The sequence below is a fragment of the Hippoglossus stenolepis genome, chromosome 2 (assembly GCF_022539355.2).
Source record: "Hippoglossus stenolepis isolate QCI-W04-F060 chromosome 2, HSTE1.2, whole genome shotgun sequence".
Classification (NCBI taxonomy): Eukaryota; Metazoa; Chordata; class Actinopteri; order Pleuronectiformes; family Pleuronectidae; genus Hippoglossus; species Hippoglossus stenolepis.
In genome coordinates, this window is record NC_061484.1 from 1898895 (window position 1) to 1918482 (window position 19588).

Below are 19588 nucleotides of genomic sequence, written 5' to 3' on the forward strand. Positions count from 1 at the left end.
TGGCTCCCTCCCATGTTTTAAGGTCATGTGACACAATGACTTTCTGCAGCTCTGGAAAAGGTCTGACAAAATCTCCAACCAGCATGCATTGTATTAAGTCTGCGCTACACAGAGCCACATAAAGTCGAACACACTTTATGACATCAGAGCTCACATGTGTGTGACATTGGAGCTCAATTTCTACATTAAGACTAGGATATACCATGACCTAAAGTTACAACACCCGAAAAGTGTTTCATGCCATAATATAATTTGATGTTCATAATGTCCAGAGGAACTTGTATGAAAAAAAAGATGATAAATTTGGTCTTTTATTGCCAACTTTCAGCTGGAATATTTCGAATAAAATATTCAAACAAGCCTGTCTCCTTCTGCTGCCTTGACTCAAATGCATTCTTTTTTGTACTCCCACGAACCCCAAACTTGCCTGTCACTGGGTTTAACTAAACTGATTTGATTGACTTCTTAAGAAATACAGATCCATGTAGAAAGATCATTAAAGATAATAATTGTTTGTTTTATTTATGGATAGCTTTTCAAATTATGCAGCATAAGTGTTAAATAAAAGAACTATGGATAAGGAATGGAGGAAAGAATACAGTGACCAATAATTCAGCATGGACGGGATACTACAGTATTAAAATGTTATGATACAAAAAAAGGAAAATCTATCCCTAAAAGCTCAGGGTCCACCCCCCCACACACACACACAGAGAGAGAGAGAGAGAGATAAACAGTTTAAACAGTTTTCTTTGTTCGACCCCCTATAGGAAATGGGTCATCACAAAATCATCCTTTGTTTTGTCATTGCCATGATTGCCCCTTTAGTTCAGAGGCTTTATGGACACACATGCCAACTGCCAAGGGGCACACACACACACACACACACACAGGCGCGAGCGCACAAACACACGCATACACGCGCGCACACACACACACACACACAATGGGGAGAGATTAAATGACAGCAGGGGCTATGAGGATAAACCCACAGAGGTTGAAGAAGCAATAAGAATACGCTTGCGGTTTGATTGACACACTTGTTGTCCAATCGATGCTTTTTATATTTGCGACAATTCTGTGTTGGACCCTGGCATCAGTTTTGCAGCGCTGACAAATATGTCGGTTTGTGTTCATCTCGAGGCCACTGATATAACGGATACAAGAGAAGAGCACATCGTTCTCTCTGGATGATATTCACATGGTTTTCCTCAGCGGCTCTTCCGTGCAGGCGGAGCGACCTGCAGAAGACTGCTTTCTGTTTTTTAAGAAGTTACAAACCAAGCAGCTCCCACCGCCAGCTAACAGCTAGCTGCCTGTAGTGAAATAACGTCAGACGTATTGGTGCCTGGCTTGCTAGCGTACTGTATATCTGTAAATTAGCCTAGCGCAGGGGGGAGCTAGCAGCCGGAGCAGGACCCGTGTAGCCCGCTGGCACCGCTCCATGACTCTCCTGTGGGTCTTACTGGATCTAACGAGTTGTCTGTGTGGACTCTACAACGAGGAGGAAACGGACAGTGGCTGAATCCATTCACCGAGTTTGGACTGTGGGAAACTGCCAAGCCCCTCGCAGGTGAGATGGACTGTTAGCCTGCTGCTAGCCAGGGCTAACCGATGCAGACCGGAGTAGCTTGAGGCTAATGTTAACGTTCCATGGAGACAGCATCATACAGTAACGTTCCCCTGAGCCCGACGTGCCTCACTGTTTAATGGTATCGCCTGGACCGCGGACCGTGTGTATGCTTGTGTGCAGTACATTTTCTACACGTACGGCTCACCCACCACAGGAGTGATGGAGCTTGTTAAATATATAATTCCCATTAACGCGCTGCTGTGACTCAGTCAGATCTCCACCCCACCTGCTTGCATTTCATCTCTATGGACTCGAGTCGTAATTCGTAAGTAAGCTAGCTAATGTTAACGTAATGCCGGGATTTAAACAACACGTAGGTTTGCTCCTCGTTCCAGTAACGATCGTCCCCGCCCCGGTTTCCACAGGACCCACTGTCCAGTGTGGGCTGAGTTCCGTTATGAAAAAACGTTATGCCGAAGAGCATTTCCTACAATAATCAGAGCAATCAGATCGAAAAGCCTCTGGACGATTCATTTATAAATGTAAGAGTGGAGCCCACACGGATCCAGGAACAGGTTGTTAATGCGTGTGTATTAGCTTATCAATGCCATCACAGGGAAATGTGAGGTTTTTTAAGTGTAGTTTGACCTTCTATGATAAAAGCGAGTGGGCCGTGTTTGCGGGGCTGAATCGTGCTCACTGAGCTGTCAAACCCAGCGCTGCAGGGCCGCCTGACTCAATCCACCCTGACTCAACCCACCCTGACTCAATCCACCAGGGTTTGCGTGTCACCTGGCTCAGCTGGTATCTGCCAAGCAGCCCTGCTTACATTTGAGACAGCTGTTAGCGTTTTCATTCACACTTTCTCTTTTAACTGGGAACCCCCCCCCCCTCTGGATTGGATCTGGAATTAGATTGGAGGCATCAATCGGCTCTTCTGCGGGTTTGGTGGATATACAGAGGCCCGTGACTGCAGCGGCTCATATACACACCCAGTGTTCATGTGTGTAGGTGCTGGTGACGCTGAAGGCTTCTCAAGATTTAAGAGGGTGCTTTGCTTTCTGGGCTTTTTCTAGCTTTTACAACACTGGAGGTTAGAGACTCCCACTGATGGAGTAAGGATGAACACTGTTCATCATGGAAATGACTTATGGTTGTATGAGGAAACAAGTATCGTATATATTTATTGAGAGCACTTCAACATGCCATCTTGGATGTAGACCCTTATATGTTAGGCTGTGATTTATTGACTAGTTTGCTTTGGTAAATGCAACCTAGGTTTTGATTACAGCATGTCAAAGCAGATGCTTTCTTTGTACCAGAGTGTATGTTCAGTATTTGGCATCATGCAATGTGTGGCAGCATGCCAGGTTTAGGCAAATATTGGCTGATAAACAAGAAGCAATACCTTGCTAGTTTGCATGAGGAGGTGCATGTGTGTGTTATCAGACTATTCAAAATCCTTTCCACACCTGAACATTGGGCCTAAAACGGTTTGTACGAACAGATTTGTTCTTAAGTTGTGCGTATGAGCAATTCTAGGAGAAATTACTGCATTCACCAATTTTCTTACTGGTACAAAAATAATTTACAAGTGGTCCAGAGACCTGTTGTAGGAGTCACGGGAAATTGGTCTGCTGTAATTCAAATAAAGTTTTTTACAAATGAATTGTATATTTCATTAGTTTATAGCAATTGTATATGAGTATTGTGCAAAATTACACCTCATAAATATTTTGACATTAATCGTTTTAATTGCAATTTGAATTAAATTATAATTTTGAATCTATTAATGTATCTGATATTTGTTGCAACATCCCCGGGAGTGCGCGATTCCTATTTGCTCTAAAAGTTGGCAGGCCATGTAAGCTATGATTGATGTGATTGATGTTGTGCTTAAACTTGCTGCTTTTTTCGTATCAAACTAAATCTTGGTAGTGTGACCAAAGACACAGCATTAACAATATGATTTTTTTTTTTTTTATTCCACTGCTGACTCTGCTAAAAAGTCCAGACTTTTTCTCTGGATCTCAGGATTGATATCTTTTTTCTTTTTACTCTTTGATGTCATTTTCATGAATTAACACTTCTGACATTGGGCTGGAAGCGTAGCCTTATATGGTATAATTGGGGTGTTAATTTGCTATCCTCGTATCCCAATACGCACAGATGCCATTCATCATGTTTGCCCACATCATTTACACACTTTTCTGAAGATAGAAGCCTTTGAATCTGATGTGACATGTTCTTACGAACTCACAGTATAACAAATGTAAGAGAAAGTTTTAGGATAAGATAACATGAGGTATTCATGTTCTTGCATGAGGACCAATGACTCATATTGTACTTATATCTTATCTGATGTCTAGCGTTTTAACGTGAATAGTTTCCGGTTATCGGATCTATTACATTTCAATAATTATGAGATTTTAAGGCTAACCAAGAAGAGACAATGTATGTGTGTATTGACTTTGGTGACCCCACACTCAAACATTTATAATAAAACGCTCAAAATTAAGCAAAAGTATATTTTTTTCAAAAGTGAGGGTTGTAGTCAAAACATGAAGAAACCATTTGTGTGTGTATTTATTTTGCTGACCCTACAATTTACAGGTGTGAACCATTTGAATATTTTTGCAGTATGTCTCAATCTGTACATAGAGACCAATGGCTCCTGATCGGATTTAGGCTGGTAGTGTATGTTACTCTGATCGGAAGAAGGCTTCACTTGTGTTTGAAGGACATTTCATTTATGAGTGTACCTCTGCCCAAGACCTAATGTTTTAATGTGATACAGAAGTGTATATATATATATTTTAAAATGTTCTTATGTGACAGCAATATGCTTCCGTACTTTTGTAATCAAATTAAACTGGATGACCAGTTTCAGTAAATGGTCAGTTTCTTGATGTATCTCTGGAAGATTAAAGTCTGGTGAATGGAGCAGCAGTAATAGATAAGAGAGTAGGACGACAGGTTCATCCATCATGGCTGGCCTCAACAGGTGCACTCATGCTCATTAATTGAAATCCTGAGTCCATAAATTGAACAACTGTGTCCCTGTGCTCGTATTTGTCTCTGCAAACAACCATCTCTGGTTAAGCTTCAGAGCTGATCTGTGATAAATCCAAGAGGAGTGAAACAAGAGGCAGGTGCTGGCTTTACCAGGACTTTGGTCCTATAGAGAAAGAGGATCTCTTTAAGTCAAAGCTCAGTGTGCATGCATAGTATTGTGTACTTACACATGCCTTGTTTTGTGTGGTAACAGCAGAAATAAGAATCATCAGAGGGGTGCCCTGTTTACCTCCATCAGTCAATGCTAACTTTCAATATTGTAATAGTGCAATTTCATAATGACATGTCATCATTAAGTAATATATACCATATGGTGAAGATTTATTGGTAAATCTAAAGCTGTTGATTGTGTCTGTAATGTTACTGGTTTTAAAGCTGAACGATCACAACACTATGTTATGTCGATAGTCATATATGATGTAGAGATACCTTAAAAAACATCTGTTTGAACTTTTAATGACATAATGACATAAGACGACTTTCTGACTTCTTCATAACGTCACTTATCATTTTTGTTCACCTTGACTCTGACCTTTGACCACTCATCTCTAAAAGTTAATTATCTAGAGATGCTCCCCCAAGCAATAACCCCACCCGGTTTATTGAAAACATGCCCATGTCTTAATGAGTTATTTTGTTCACACACACTGGTATTTTTATCTGAGTGAGGATATTCATTAGCATAATGCATTTGCCAGCCCCTTACCCTAACCTTAACCATCACAACTAAATGCCTAACCCTAACCCTAAACCTAACTCTAACCTAATTCTAACCCTAACCCGGAAAGCAAGTCTTAACCCTCAAGCAAGCTTTTGAAAAAGGGAGGACCGGCCAAAATGTCCGCACTTTTCAATTATGTCCTCACTCCATAAAGTCTGTTGAAAATGGTCCTCACAAATAGATAAGTATAAGTGAACACACGCTTTTGCACAGTGTCTTCAAAGTCATGTAAAAGTTTAAATGCAAAACTCTCATGACACTCGTCACAGTTATATCAGCAAGATAAAAACAAAAGCAACATATCTGACAACATCCCTGACAATGCCAACAGAAATTTACAGTGCACCGTCAGATCTAACGTCAACGGTTTGAGTGAGATTTTAAATTTAAAAGAAGGAATAGTGTTTTATTTTGTTATGATATCCCCTCAACAGGATGCTCACTGAGCAGGGTTTAGTGGGTTTGGAAATTATTTTTGTATTTTATTTCTTTCTCATGTAGTGTGTCATACTAGACGTTTGGGTGTCCTTTCAAAAATCATGTTTTATTTATTTATTTATTTATAAAACATCTTCCATGGAGTTTCGTCAACTCTTTGATGTCTAACAGTAGGAACACAGCTGGCAGCGCTCTGCCAGAAGAGATGAAGACGCACATTAATGTACACATGGCAAAGTAAAAGAGGGATGGCTCTTGTCACAAGGTGGAGATGTGAAAAAGATTAGTTTTTTAGCCATTCTTCATAATCCCTAGACTCTATAATCCCTCATCTGTCAAAGTGACCATTTTAACAGACAAACAGATAACTTGTAGTCTCACGCCAGCATTAAGTCTTTCTGTTTACCTTTGCCAATTCAAATAATAAAAACACGATGATATATACATAAAAAAACGACTGAACTGACTCTCATTACATTTTGTGGAGGGGAGGGGCTTGACCAAAGGAAGAACCCATTGAATTTTGGAGCAGATCTGTATTAATGGGCAGATCTTGGATTTTTTTTTTCACGTTATTAAAACATGCATCAGCCTTGGTGCAGGTATGGCCCTTCTGGTTTTTCTTTTGCTTTCATTAGGATTTGGGACCAGTGACCATGTGAGGATTTAAGACGTGTAGTTAAGTCAACTTAGTGGACCAATAAAAAAAAGGAACAGTGACATCATCGCTTTAGAAACATTTTAGATGTCCACATAGATCTGTACATAGAAGGTGTTTGAAAAAGTGAATGACCAAAAATGCAGTTTGCTTGTGAAGCCAAGATTTGGGAAAAATTTTGGTTTTGCAAAAAAAACGTGTTCATGTGTTTTTAATGTGTTCATTAAAAATATTTAAGTCAGTGTGGACAAAGCCCCATGCTTCCTTTTTGTGCCTCCTCACTAGCAACAGCTGTAGCAAGATATCTCAAGAATGCCTGGCATCATAATGTTCTGCAAATTCCTGCAGTTGCATTTTGGTGGTAAGCACACACTGTTAACAACAGTTGTCCAAGGGAGCATTTCTCCCCCTATAAGTTATTATAAAGAACTGGTGATTGTTATGGTTTGGTTAAAATGAGGTGTTTACGTACTGGAGTATCTGCTCTCTTACCAACCCTTTCTTTCTCTCATTAGGTGTGGTATCCTGTCCATGATCCTGATTTCCGGACTTTTTTCGTGACCCAGAATGACTTGTTGAGTCACAATACTGCCAACTCTTTGTGTGGTTCACAGACGCAACGGGATCAACATCACAAACAAGAAGGCCTATGTTCAGCATTGGATGTAGAAAATGTGCTTGCTGTTCTGTTTTCAAGATTGGTGAGGGATATGTCAAACCTGAAATGCATCAAGATGCTTATGGCTAGAAGAGTCCCTTCAACACTCAAAGGCTGCATTTTTTCCACATTTTTGATGAGGTCAATTTTGGGCCAGACAGGCTGTATCATCTAAGGGATTGTAGTGGGGGAGTGTTTTCCAAGCCTGAGTGACCTCTGCCTGGGAAGGAAATAGAGGCAAGGCCCTGGACGTTTCTGGAGACAAGGGCAAAAGAAGAAAAGGGATCGTTGCTGGGAGGCCAACAGTTACATAACTGGCAGCCGCAGTTGTCCACCAATGGAGTGGAACAAGGAGACCAATGGAGGGAACTGAGTTGTTCTGTGTTGCCTTTGCTGGTTGATATGAGAAAGACCATTATCTGCTCTGTACATGTCCTCCAGACATGGATGAACACTGTAATTTTAGCTCTGTCTCAACAATTTAATTTACATGGATACTGATGGGTGTTCTACTGGATTTTTCTCACAATGTGCTGGAAAGAACCACACCATCACTTCCAGTTTCCACATACCCATTGCAGCTGGCAAGTGAGGTGGTTTAAATCAGCCACCGGCGGGGTTTAGGGATGCCCCGACACAGGAAAACCAGGCTACTCCACTGGCCCACTTACAGACTGCTGTTTCTAGTACGAGTCCTGGACTGAAAGCGAGGAGGTCTTTTTTTTATTTTACAAGACCTTCTTTCACACAGCTAACCCTGCCCAGACTGCTGTTCTCTCGATTCTGAAAACTTTAAATTTGAGTGAATAGGAATCTCCACACACAGACTTAGCTTCATTTTAGGTATTAATCTGCACTTTTTTAAGCTGAAAAAGGTCATGGGGAAGGAAAAGGGATAGCCACCCGAGACTTATTTCTTGTACTTACTTCTCTCCTTTTACCTCTCACTTCTTTCATCTTTTCATTTCTTCCTGTTTTTCTTATTAGTCAATCTCGTACCAAACAGGTTTACCTCTGCCAACTCTGGTACCTCACTAAACTCCCATTCAAAGACCAAACAAATCAACTTGGACCAGTTTTGTGTATTTTAGCATATGATGTGACTTAGATAGCACAAATCACAAAATAACTAAATTTACGTGCTTTATCAGAAGGGATCAAATGGGTTTTTACATCTAATTAACAGCCATATTTTTAATTGCACTATTATCATGATTTTCACCAAGCCTTTATTCACCTTGCTATATATGTAGTAGAATTACTCCATTTTAACTGGTTTTTAGGGTCTTGTGTGAAATGGACCTCTAAGAATGATCAGTTTCTATTGGCTTTTATGACTATGGCTTGTGGAACACAGTGTTGTTTATGTGCCTCCAACTTGTTTACCCCTTTATAATCTGTGGCTTATTTGTTCATCCCGCCTTACCACCTGCTTTTAAGGCTGACAGGGAAACAAGGCTTTTACAACAGAGAGACTTTTAAGCTTCTTTGAATCTTACACACAGTAGATCTGGATTGACTTAAGAATCTAAAAACAAGCACCACTCCTCAAATGAAGTAGGGACTTTTTACTTTTTTCCACTTGAAAGAGGAAACCCTTCTCAACTGTTCCTCCATTTCTTTTGTACACCTCCTTTGCATTGTTTTCCTTTTGCCAATCTGTTATTTTTACTTTCAATCTACAAATCCACTCAATGCATGTAAAGAAACATTTAAACTTTAAAGACAGATTCCTTAGCATAGCAGTTGCTGTACATACAAACACCACACACAGGAAGTGATGCCAGGTGTCAGCAGTAAGAGTGGAGGGCGGGGTCCATCTTCGTCACCCCTCCCCCACACAGTGGTCCCGCCCAGCAGACCCCTGCGACCCTCTCGCTACGTCCCTGTGTCGGCAGCCACGTTCTTCCTCGTTGGTTCCACCACGCTGTTCTTCTGCTTTACGTAAGTGGCCACGGTGCATCAGTCTCACACGTACACCATAGCATGTTAGTGAAGATAGAGATGATTTAGTTTTTTTTTTTAAATACAAGGCCTTCTGATTCAACCAGTAGTTGTTCGGAATGCAAATATATAAGCAAATTTTGATATTTTGTTATAAGTCATGCTCACTAAACAATCAACCACATTTTATGCATCCATTGAGTCAGCAAATTATGCAAACCAAATTTTGTAAGGATTCATGCAATCGCGAGATATAATCCTTTGCATTTGTGGTTTCCCTGGAGGCAAAATATCCAAACATTACAAAGCCAAGCAGGTTCTTATCCAAACAAGTGCACTGACTTTGGTTTCAAGCACTTTAGCCACTTTTGATTGATTAGCATGTAAATTTAGGATAAGGACATAGGTTTAAAAATCTATTCAAAAAATGGATTGACATGTCAACATAACTTTAATTTTACGCAGATGATGTGAACCAAATTTCGTGAGAATTTTCTTGTGTAGTTAGACTTTGTTTAAAGAAGTTCTTTAGCTGACCCTTTGCTAACCCTTACCCTACATACATGGGCGGCTGTGGCTGAGGGGTAGAGCGGTCGTCCTCCAACCTGAAGGTTGGCAGTTCGATCCCCAGTCTTCCCCATCTGCATGCTGAAGTGTCCAAGATGCTGAATCCCGAATTGCCCCTCATAGAACAACAAAGTGCTGCTAATAGAATGTGTGTGTGTGTGTGTGTGTGTGTGAATGGGTGAATGTAAAACTGTACTGTAAAGTGCTTTGAGTAGTCATCAAGACTAGAAAAGCGCTATATAAATACAAAACCATTTACCATTTACATTTACATTCTTTCAAGACTTGACTTTCAAGATTTTGATATTGAGTGCTGTTAAAAGACCTGGTATTAACATCCATCCTGGGTAATCCTGGCTCTAAGTACCAGTCTGAACACACACCAAAATGCGTCCTCCATGCGTCTTGAGATCCAATCTCCCAGACCACTTTAGAGGTGGTATTACCATGTTCGGATTTATTTCGCTGTTTAAACATAATTGCGTCCTGGCTCCATAGCTACGTACCTCTCTCACGATGACACACAGGCAGACACACACAAACATTGTCATCAGACCCATCCATCAGAATTTGTAAAAACAATATTATTTGGTCTTCGCAAACACCAATAACATGCTCATTTGCATATCAAAGCACGAAAGTGAGATCCAATTACAACTGGAAACGTTCAGGGCGCATTTTGTGTTTATTCACACCTGGAACCTAGAGCTTTCCACTTGTGATCTCTCAGGATGGATGTTAATACCAGGTGTAAACAGGGCCAGTTATACAGGCATGTGGCTGAGGAGGGTGAGTGGGTGTGTGTGAATGAGAATGTTTTGTTAAGTGCTTTGAGTGATCATGAAGACTAGGCTTGCACTATGTACAGTATATGCAATACACTAACCATTTACCTTCACATAAGGCCACAGTCATCATGGGCCATATTTTTTAACCCCTCAAACTTTGGAAATTTGGGAAATGCTGATTGCCCCTTTATAGTTTCAAGACTTTGAAAATGCATGTATTGAAGAGGACCAAAGTTGGTCTTTCAGCAATAATGTCTGGCCAACCAGATTATTTTTATCACCTCATTACAATATTTAACTGACAGTCCTACATGTAGCTACATGTCCAAATAGAGAATCCAACTACACCTGAAGAATGTTTGCGATGAGAGTAAATCAAAGACACAGACATTTGAGAATTAGGCCGCAGGCTGAACTGTGGTCAGTGTACAGAATAGAATGAAATGGATCTCTGTCATAACAGCATCAGTTACCTGGATTGCAAGTCAAAAAGCTCAAGTCCAAGTGAAGTCACAAGTAATTTGTGTCAAAGTGCAGATTGTTGGCTCTTAAGTCATCAAATGTATGAGTCGAGTCCACACCTCTTCTCAAGGCACAGAGACATGGCAGCTAATCACAAATACATTTATATATAGCCAGGACAGTTTTTTTTTATTTGAACTTAATTTCAAAGTAATCTTGCCCTGCCACAGACAGGTATGATGATATGATTAACACTGTATAATATTTACCTTTCTATGTAGAGCCTCTTTAATCATTAAAAAAAATTATCTTATAGATTGGGGACATCACAGCTGTCTATGAATTTAATAATCCTGCAGTTTTGGATCATTAAAATAAGAACAGCCGATACAACAAGTTCTCTCACGTTCTGACAGTGTGAAGCGATTCTTTTTTTGCCTCCACCTTTTGAATTAGATTATTTTTTTTTTCAGGCTCTGTTTTCTCTATAGTACTCACTCTCACTCACTGAATTATCCACAGCAGCAGCAGTGTATGTTCTTTATGAATGACATCACTGCTGTGGCCCCCAAACAATCTGTCTTTCTTCACCTCCACCTCACTAACAAACACCTCATTGTCGGGGTCAGAGAGTTGCGCTTCTTCTTTTCATCGCTTGATGCTGATTCACCAGAGAAACCCATTGGTCAGCAGGATAATTTAATATTCATGAGGTGCTTTGCATTGACCATTTATGGTTGAATGTGTATGTAGAGGGCGGAGTATGAGGCAGATCAAGGTATGAACGTTTAAAGGTGGACTGTGATTTTAAAAACACCTCTTAACTAAGGCCTTTGGCCTCAGTTAAAGCTCCACCTTGCTGTTTTTTGTGGTAATTACTTTTTTTCTTTTCTCTGCTAATTACTTTTCTTTTTTGCTAATTACTTTTTTCCTTTTCTCATGGCCATATGTAAAGTGTCCTTGGGTCCCGTGAAAGGCGCTATATAAATGCAAGATATTATTATTAATAAAGTGAACATTGCGTTCAGGTGTGCGTGCGCACGGTTTTATAAAAATGTTTGGCTTTTGTGGGCTCGTACACTTTTAGTAATAATCCTACACACTGTTTTATAAATGAGGCCCCAGATCTGTACAGATCTTCTATTGCATGCCCCTGAAGAGGTATCTGCCATGGAGTTTCCACATCGCTTCTAATGAGTATGTTTTTAATCATATCTTAGCTCATAGGATTGTTGCTACTTATGTTGTGCTAAGCTAACATCATGGACTGAATTGAAGTTGTTTTCACATGTAAACATTGTCACAATTTGTACCTCAGTGGGGCCATCAGCTCTGAGTGTTTCTGACAGAATGCTAAGTCTCTAATGTTATAGACTGTCATCACTAATCTTGCTCACACCTCACTCTAGAGATGGTTTGTGTGTCAGAGAGTAAGGGAAAATATAGTGTTGCGTGTGAGTGTGTGAAGCGGTGTCTTTGGGAGAAACCACACGTATGCACTTAAAATGTAACAAAGTCAGATTGACAGGCGTGAATAAGTGTGTGTGTGTGTGTCCTTGCTTGCACGACTGTGTGTGTGCGCGCCTACGCACCCTCCTGTATGTGTGTATTTGTTGGTGCATATGTGCATATGTGAGAAAATCTAATCTGTGTGTTGTTAATATGGTGGGCAGGCAGCTCTGCGCTTCAGATTAGAGAGGAGAAAATAGGCCAACATCTGTCACCCTGACAAAAGCCCATCATCCAGTCTCTCACAGTTCCTTTCTCTCTGAGTCTGTCAATGTTTGTGTCCCTGCAGTCGGTCTCACATTCACCCTTATTCCTTTTACAATTCAATTAATACAACATTCACAAATGCCTGTTAACAATTATCTAATAAAAACACAAAACTTGATTTTTTTTCCAAACTAATAACTTTACTGGCTTCAAATAGTATTTAGGTTCTTTTACTCTTTTTCACACTTTATTTAGTTGAAGATTCAATTGTACACTCAACTGGTAATTACCAATACAATTAGATCCTTTGCTGTAGAACATTATTTGTGGTTATGTTTATCCTGTTTGAACTGGGATGTGTCTTTAATTTGACTGGAGTCCACCATGGGTAAACTGAATTGACTGGACATAGAGAAGCGCATACCTGTGTTCTTACAAAAGTCACTTTTTAACACTTTGCAGACCTTGGTGATGAAATTATGGGTGAGGCATTGCTCTGATCAATGCCTCACCCACAATTTCATCACCAAGGTCTGCAAAGTGTTTAAAGGGTATAAATAATTTCTAAAGCTTTGAGTGTTCCCAGCAGCTCAGTGGCCTTAATGATTGTGACATTTGAGAAGTTTGACCCCATGAACCACTTCCTAGAGTTACCTGTCCAACCAAATTGAGTAAGTGGGCAAGAAGGGTCTTGGTCAAGGAGGTTACCAAGAACCCTATGGGCATTTCACCAGAACCTAAGATGTCCTCTGTAGAGAAAGGAGAACTTGCTGCATGGATGACCATTAAAAGGCTGCTTGGAGTTTGCCAAACGGGGAAGGATTCAAGAGCAAGGGAAAAGATTATCTGGTCTGTTGACAAAAATATTAAACTTTATAAACTCAAAGCACTATGCATAGCAAACACCAGACACCAAGACTAATTTCCCTACAATAAACCACAATATAACATTTAAAAACTAGTCTATAAGTAAGAAAACATGCAGAAAACATTCAAAATTGGGCACAATATAATCAAGATCACAATTGCCAAGTGTGGTGAATGTAACCCAGTGTTGATACTGGCCGGTTAACATCCACATTCCTGTGCTTAATGTGGTTATGCATTGTTGCAGATAAGTGGCTGTATGCCCATTTCTTCTGACTAAGCCGACATACATCCCCCTTTTATTTTCTTGATCAGAACACTGCCAATCTGCGCTGGTTTAATGTCATCACTTATCACTTTGATGGCTTTCAACATCTGCGCATTGGCATGTTGCTTGGCATGTTGCTTGGGGAAAGGTTCAGTACATGCGCTATTAATTTTGGGGGATTTTGACCAAAATTGGACCTATCAACCTTGAGGGACTCTAATACACATAATATTAATGAGCAGGATCAGTCGAAAAACTAACCCTTCTCAAGAAGAACTTGGCTGGAAGTGGGCCTATCAAAGCATTTTCAGCAGGGCCAATAGAGAGTGCCAAAACACAGAAAATGTGTACCTCAAAAGGCAGTGGTCAAAAATCCGATTTTTGACCAAAATCATTTCATAATTATAGGTGCAAGTAGGCGTGGTCTATTATGTCTTCACAACATAGCTCATAACTTCTTCTTTGAGCAACCCTGATTAAACTCAGTGGCAACATCCTGTACTCTCTCCTCAACATGCACATCACGTTTCCTTCATATCTGATGAAGGAGAAAATGATTGAGATTGAACCATGAAATGCTACATAAATGGTCAAGATTAAATAAGTGTAATTGATCTTGCACGGTCTAAATCGTACACACTGAACCTTTAAAACAGAATTTAATCATCTGAAGTGAGTGACTGCAGCTTTCTCAAGCCTGAAACCTGCACAGTGTTTTTTGTGGATTTAATTTATTCGGTTGGACTGCTTCCCTCTGTTGAGCAAAAAAGAGTTTGAATCTGCGTAGTACTGTGTGGTGTTGAGTGTATTGATGAAATGAAAAATAATTGGCTTAGTTAGTGTAAGGCTACTGCAAAATTCATGAAATAAACTGTAGTGGTCTGAATACTTTCTGAATGCACTGTTCTAGATGAATTTAATACCAGTCTGAAAATATATCCAAGCAAGCATATTTCCTCTCGTGTCTGAATGTTGTTTTACCAATGACACTGTAGGTTATCTTCAGGGACGTCACTTTTATTAGAAGTGAACCATAAAATAAGACCGAATCTGTATCGTTTTTCCTGTGTGTCAGACATTGTCTTTTCTTTTTGGTGCAGGTGTCCGTGGCTTTCAGAGCGCTTCTCAGTAGCTGTGCCCATCTACAATGGAGTCATCTTCCTGTTTGTTTTGGCTAACTTTTGTATGGCCACATTTATGGACCCTGGCATCTTCCCAAGAGGTGTGTGCATGGGTGGTTGAATTTTACTGTGTGTGTTTTACTGTCACCAAATTGTTATCGACATACTGTCTGCAGTATGTTCATAATTCTGTTGTGGCCTAATGTCAGATTTACCTTTTGTTCAATCTAGCTATTGAATTAATTTCTATTTTTAAGATAGGCTACAATATATAAAAAATGAAGACTTGAAAAATGCACTGTAGAAGATTTAAGGTGACAGATTTTAATAAGGCCAATTTATGTGTCTCGTGTTGATTATGGTTGTGTGTGGGCATTTGATTCCATGTGTCCTATTTCCACCTCTGCAGCCGAGGAGGACGAGGACAAGGAGGACGATTTCCGTGCTCCCCTCTACAAGACAGTGGAGATCAGAGGGATCCAGGTCAGGATGAAGTGGTGTTCAACCTGCCGCTTCTACAGGCCACCACGGTGTTCTCACTGCTCCGTCTGTGACAACTGTGTCGAGGTGTGCTCATGGGCCATTAACATAGAATCATTTTAAACAGTACTCATGTACACATTCTCTGCATTATCCTGCACCATCGACACTAACTCTTACCCTGATGTGGGACTGCATTTATATTTCCAAAGCCAATCCAGATCAGCTATTTTCAACGGAACTACATTGACAACACTGGAACTTTCTTTTAATTGTCTGTTGTGGGAAGAGCTGTGTGTCAAGTAAAAATACAACCATTAGCAGCACTTTAGATGCATGATTCACCCAGATATGTTTTTATAATGACACAAAGACTCATTTGAGTGTATAGATTCCAGTCACAGCAGGCACACCCATAGTGGATAGGGTTTAAATCAGTTGATAATCTAAATGGATCAGGCTGCAGACACATATACCATTCCCTGCACTAGTAGTCTTATGTCTGTGTCTTCAAACCCTCATGTAGGACTTTGACCACCACTGTCCGTGGGTGAACAACTGCATCGGTAGGAGGAACTACCGCTACTTCTTTCTCTTCCTGCTGTCTCTGACGGCTCACATCATGGCCGTGTTTGGCTTTGGACTGCTCTTCATCCTTTACCATCGGCAGAACATTGACCGCCTGCACGCCATCGTCACGTATCCTTTAAGGACCTTTTCCATGTAATGTTTTTGTAATGGTTGTATTAGATGTCCTGAAGATATAATTGTAATATGAGGACTTTACTTCCACCGGAGATAAGACATAAACGGAGTCTACCAGTCCAATGTTTGGGAGCATTTTGTTGTTTCCTCGTCGTTCAGCGTCTCTTTGAGACAGAAACTTTTGGGAAAAATTAACACCAAAAATTGAAATGATTCAAAAGATAGTGAAATTAGGCTGTCATATTTTGTCCAGAGCAACAGATTTCCATCATGAACAACTATTGTTATTATTATTATTACTACTCCCATTATTACTTTATACCATTACTTTAAAAAATTTATTTGAGAATTTTCTTATCTATGTGACTGTTGTCAAATAGTCTCAGACAGTCTATGACAAACAAAGCCAGAGAGGGAGGAGGTAGGACAGGCAACAGTTGAACTTTACACTTGACATCTATTGCACTTCTGTCCGTCCTGGGAGAGGGATCCCTCACATGTGGCTCTCTCTGAGGTTTCTACCTTCTTTTTACCCTGTTAAAAGGGTTTTTAGTAGTTTTTCCTTACTCTTGTTGAGGGTTAAGGGCAGAGGATGTCACACCTGGTTAAAGCCCTATGAGACAAATTGTGATTTGTGAATATGGGCTATACAAATACAATTTGATTGATTGATTGAACTGTGGACACTGCGGTCATAGACTTGTAGACAGAAAATATAAACACCTAATGGGTGCATTGCAATAAATCTATTAAAGTAGTTTCTATGGGTCTTTGTGTGTCTGTTGAATCTGCTCTTAAAAGATATTCCTTGACCCCAGTGATCTCAGGCTGGCTGTAATGTGTGTTGCGGGTCTGTTCTTTATCCCTGTTGCTGGCCTCACTGGTTTCCATATAGTGCTTGTGGCCAGAGGCAGGACTACAAATGAACAGGTAGGAAACTCGGTGTTTCCATACGTGGGCTGCAGTGACAGGTTCAATTATCATGGAGTGCCTGAAATGCTGTAGTTGGAATACGAAAGAACAATTTACAAATGTCTGCAAGTTTTTAGTCACATTATATAGCACATTTATATAGTAAATGTCCATGCTGTAAATAATAAATTAAATAATTTGTGAAAAAGTTTAGGTTTTCTAAGCATTTGAAAAGCTGTCTCATGCTGATTTCCTGTTATAGTTATTCCATCCCTCTTTTCTTTTAATTGAATGTTTGTATATCTTAGTGCTGGTTTCTCTATTTTACTACTGTGTCTTTTTTCCTTCTCCAGGTGACAGGAAAGTTCAGAGGAGGTGTTAACCCTTTCACCAATGGCTGTTGGAAGAATGTCTCTCATGTCCTCTGCAGCTCACAGGCACCCAGGTGCATGTTCTAAATTATACTATTTGCAACTTCTCTAGTGGACTGTTCACTAGCATGTTATGTCTCCAGAGCTGTAGTGCTATCTGTTTAAGTACAGTACTGCAGCGCATCAATGACAGGCGTGCATGTGTTTACAGTGGTAGAATGACTTCATGGGTAGTTTCATCATATTGAGAATACTCAACTACAGGATGAGACAATAAAATGGGTGTAGTATGCTGTAATTAGCATGGAAAGTAGCAATAAAGGTGAATAAACATAAGTGTTATGGAGGTTTTCTGGAAGCTGGTGAAAGGAGAACTCAGGCAGCAACTGATGTCTTATGCAGAAGGTTTTAATGTAGACCTGATGCATCAAAGAGACCAGAAGGTGCAACAATATAACAACACTAACAGAGTAACATGAGCAATTGTCACCCCCATTCTAACAGCACATCCATGAAAGGCTAGAATGGCTGTCACTCTCTATGTTACATGTAGGTGTTCACATCCTATTGGATAGTTGAGCCTAAAGTATGCATTCCTAAATCACATTGTGTCCTTGCGTCTTGCAACTGATAAAATATACAAAAGAGTTAGAGTTGGTGAGAGTTGAAGTTGGTGCCTCTCTGTCTGGCGCACCTGAGTTAGATATGAAAGTCCCTAAGCGTAGACACTACAATGTACTGTTGGTTGGTCCTTTAAAGTCTGTAGAAAGTGCGGACCGTCTCACTCGGACATTTGCATTCTTACATGCACCTCCTCTGGAGAAAATACAGAGGAACTGCGGAGTCCACTGCATGTCTGAAAGCAGCTTATGTCTGTGGTCTGCTCGTTTTAAAAATCGATCAAGAGTCGAATATCCTCTAGTTTGCAGCAGCCCTTAAAATATCAACTGTAAATAATGAACCTGATAACAGGCCTTAATGAAACATATTTGTTGTTGGTTTGTGTGTCTCTACACACGCTGTCAGTACTGGTCAAAGATAGTTTGTGAGAGAAGAACCATCACCCTGTAACGTATTTTACAACCATTAGTGAACTTAGTGTTTCTGCAGTTCCAGCAAATCCAACAGAGCAGTATGTGTCATGTGACTGTTAGGAATAGTGTTCAGCTGAACTTTGATTCATATCATATAAATAAATGAAGCTCGCAGACTTAATGATAATTACCCTTGAGTATTTGGAACAAGCGGGTGTGTACAGCTGATTCAATCAATTGTGTCATCACTCAATCAAATTTTATTTGTATAACCCATATTCAAATCACAATTTGATGTGGGTGTTTCTAGATAATATATTTCATTTTGTACTAGTTTTTCCTCACTGTTGTTGAAGGTTAAGGGCAGAGGATGTCACTCCTTGTTAAGACCTATGAGACGAATTGTGATTTATGAATATGGGCCATACAACTAAACTTTGGTTGATTGATGTTTTAAGAATTTTGACCAAGAAAATGAAGATTTGTTTTTGTGGAAATCACTGATCAGACACTTTCCATATTATTCCAAGTGTGTATATATATATATGTTGTAAACCATGTCTGGATGATACCTTTGAATCACTTAAGGTATCCGTGCATTTGAAACAAAGTTTGTAACAACAGTGGACTGGAGGAGCAGGTTACTGATGATGTGTCAGCTCACTTTCTCTGTGCTCTCTGTAGGTACCTGGGCAGGAAGAAGTGTGTGCAAAGTGTGTGTGTGCAGCCTCCCTTTCTGCGGCCACAGCTGACAGAGGCCCAACTGGCTGCAAAGATCCTGGACAACGGCATACAGGGAGACCTGCACCGGGTAAGGACAGTAGACTATGAGGTACAAACTGATCATCATCGTGTTTTAAACACAAGTTAAAGAAGGAAAATAAGCTCTTATCCTGCTGGCAAACAAGTGTTACATAAGAGTGCTGTGCCCATTCAAATCTGCACTTTAAGTTTGAATATACACAGGTCCAGATGGCAGCAAGTGGTTTAAAAGCAATTTAAAATTCAATGGCCAGAAATCCTGTAAGGTCACATTTGTAAACGCAACACAACCATATCTATCATCCCAGACAGTTGCTGATGTTTCATAACAAAGGATACATAAGACAGCATCAAACGAGACTTATTGTCATTATTTGTGCCAAAATTTAGATGGCGTAATCTTTTTTGAATAATTGTAATGTAATATGCTATTGTTTGTGCTAATTTTTTTTAGAAACTGCTATAATT

General features: G+C 40.0%; 1 protein-coding gene across 3 annotated transcripts in view; it reads left to right on the forward strand.

Moving 5' to 3' along the window:
• The first annotated feature begins 926 nt into the window (after window positions 1-926).
• zdhhc5a (zinc finger DHHC-type palmitoyltransferase 5a) overlaps window positions 927-19588 on the forward strand; it is a 29626-nt gene continuing 10964 nt past the window's right edge. For 2 of the 3 annotated variants that reach the window (XM_035172175.2, XM_035172207.2), the window contains exons 1-8: window positions 927-1573; window positions 6981-9067; window positions 14836-14957; window positions 15266-15423; window positions 15863-16035; window positions 16869-16971; window positions 17307-17398; window positions 19043-19169. In XM_035172175.2, coding sequence (XP_035028066.2) covers window positions 8904-9067; window positions 14836-14957; window positions 15266-15423; window positions 15863-16035; window positions 16869-16971; window positions 17307-17398; window positions 19043-19169 — 939 coding nt within the window. In that variant the 5' untranslated portion in view covers window positions 927-1573; window positions 6981-8903. Of the gene's footprint in view, window positions 1574-1648; window positions 1899-6980; window positions 9068-14835; window positions 14958-15265; window positions 15424-15862; window positions 16036-16868; window positions 16972-17306; window positions 17399-19042; window positions 19170-19588 lie in introns of those variants that run through there. The other variant, XM_035172185.2, reaches the window with a different exon arrangement.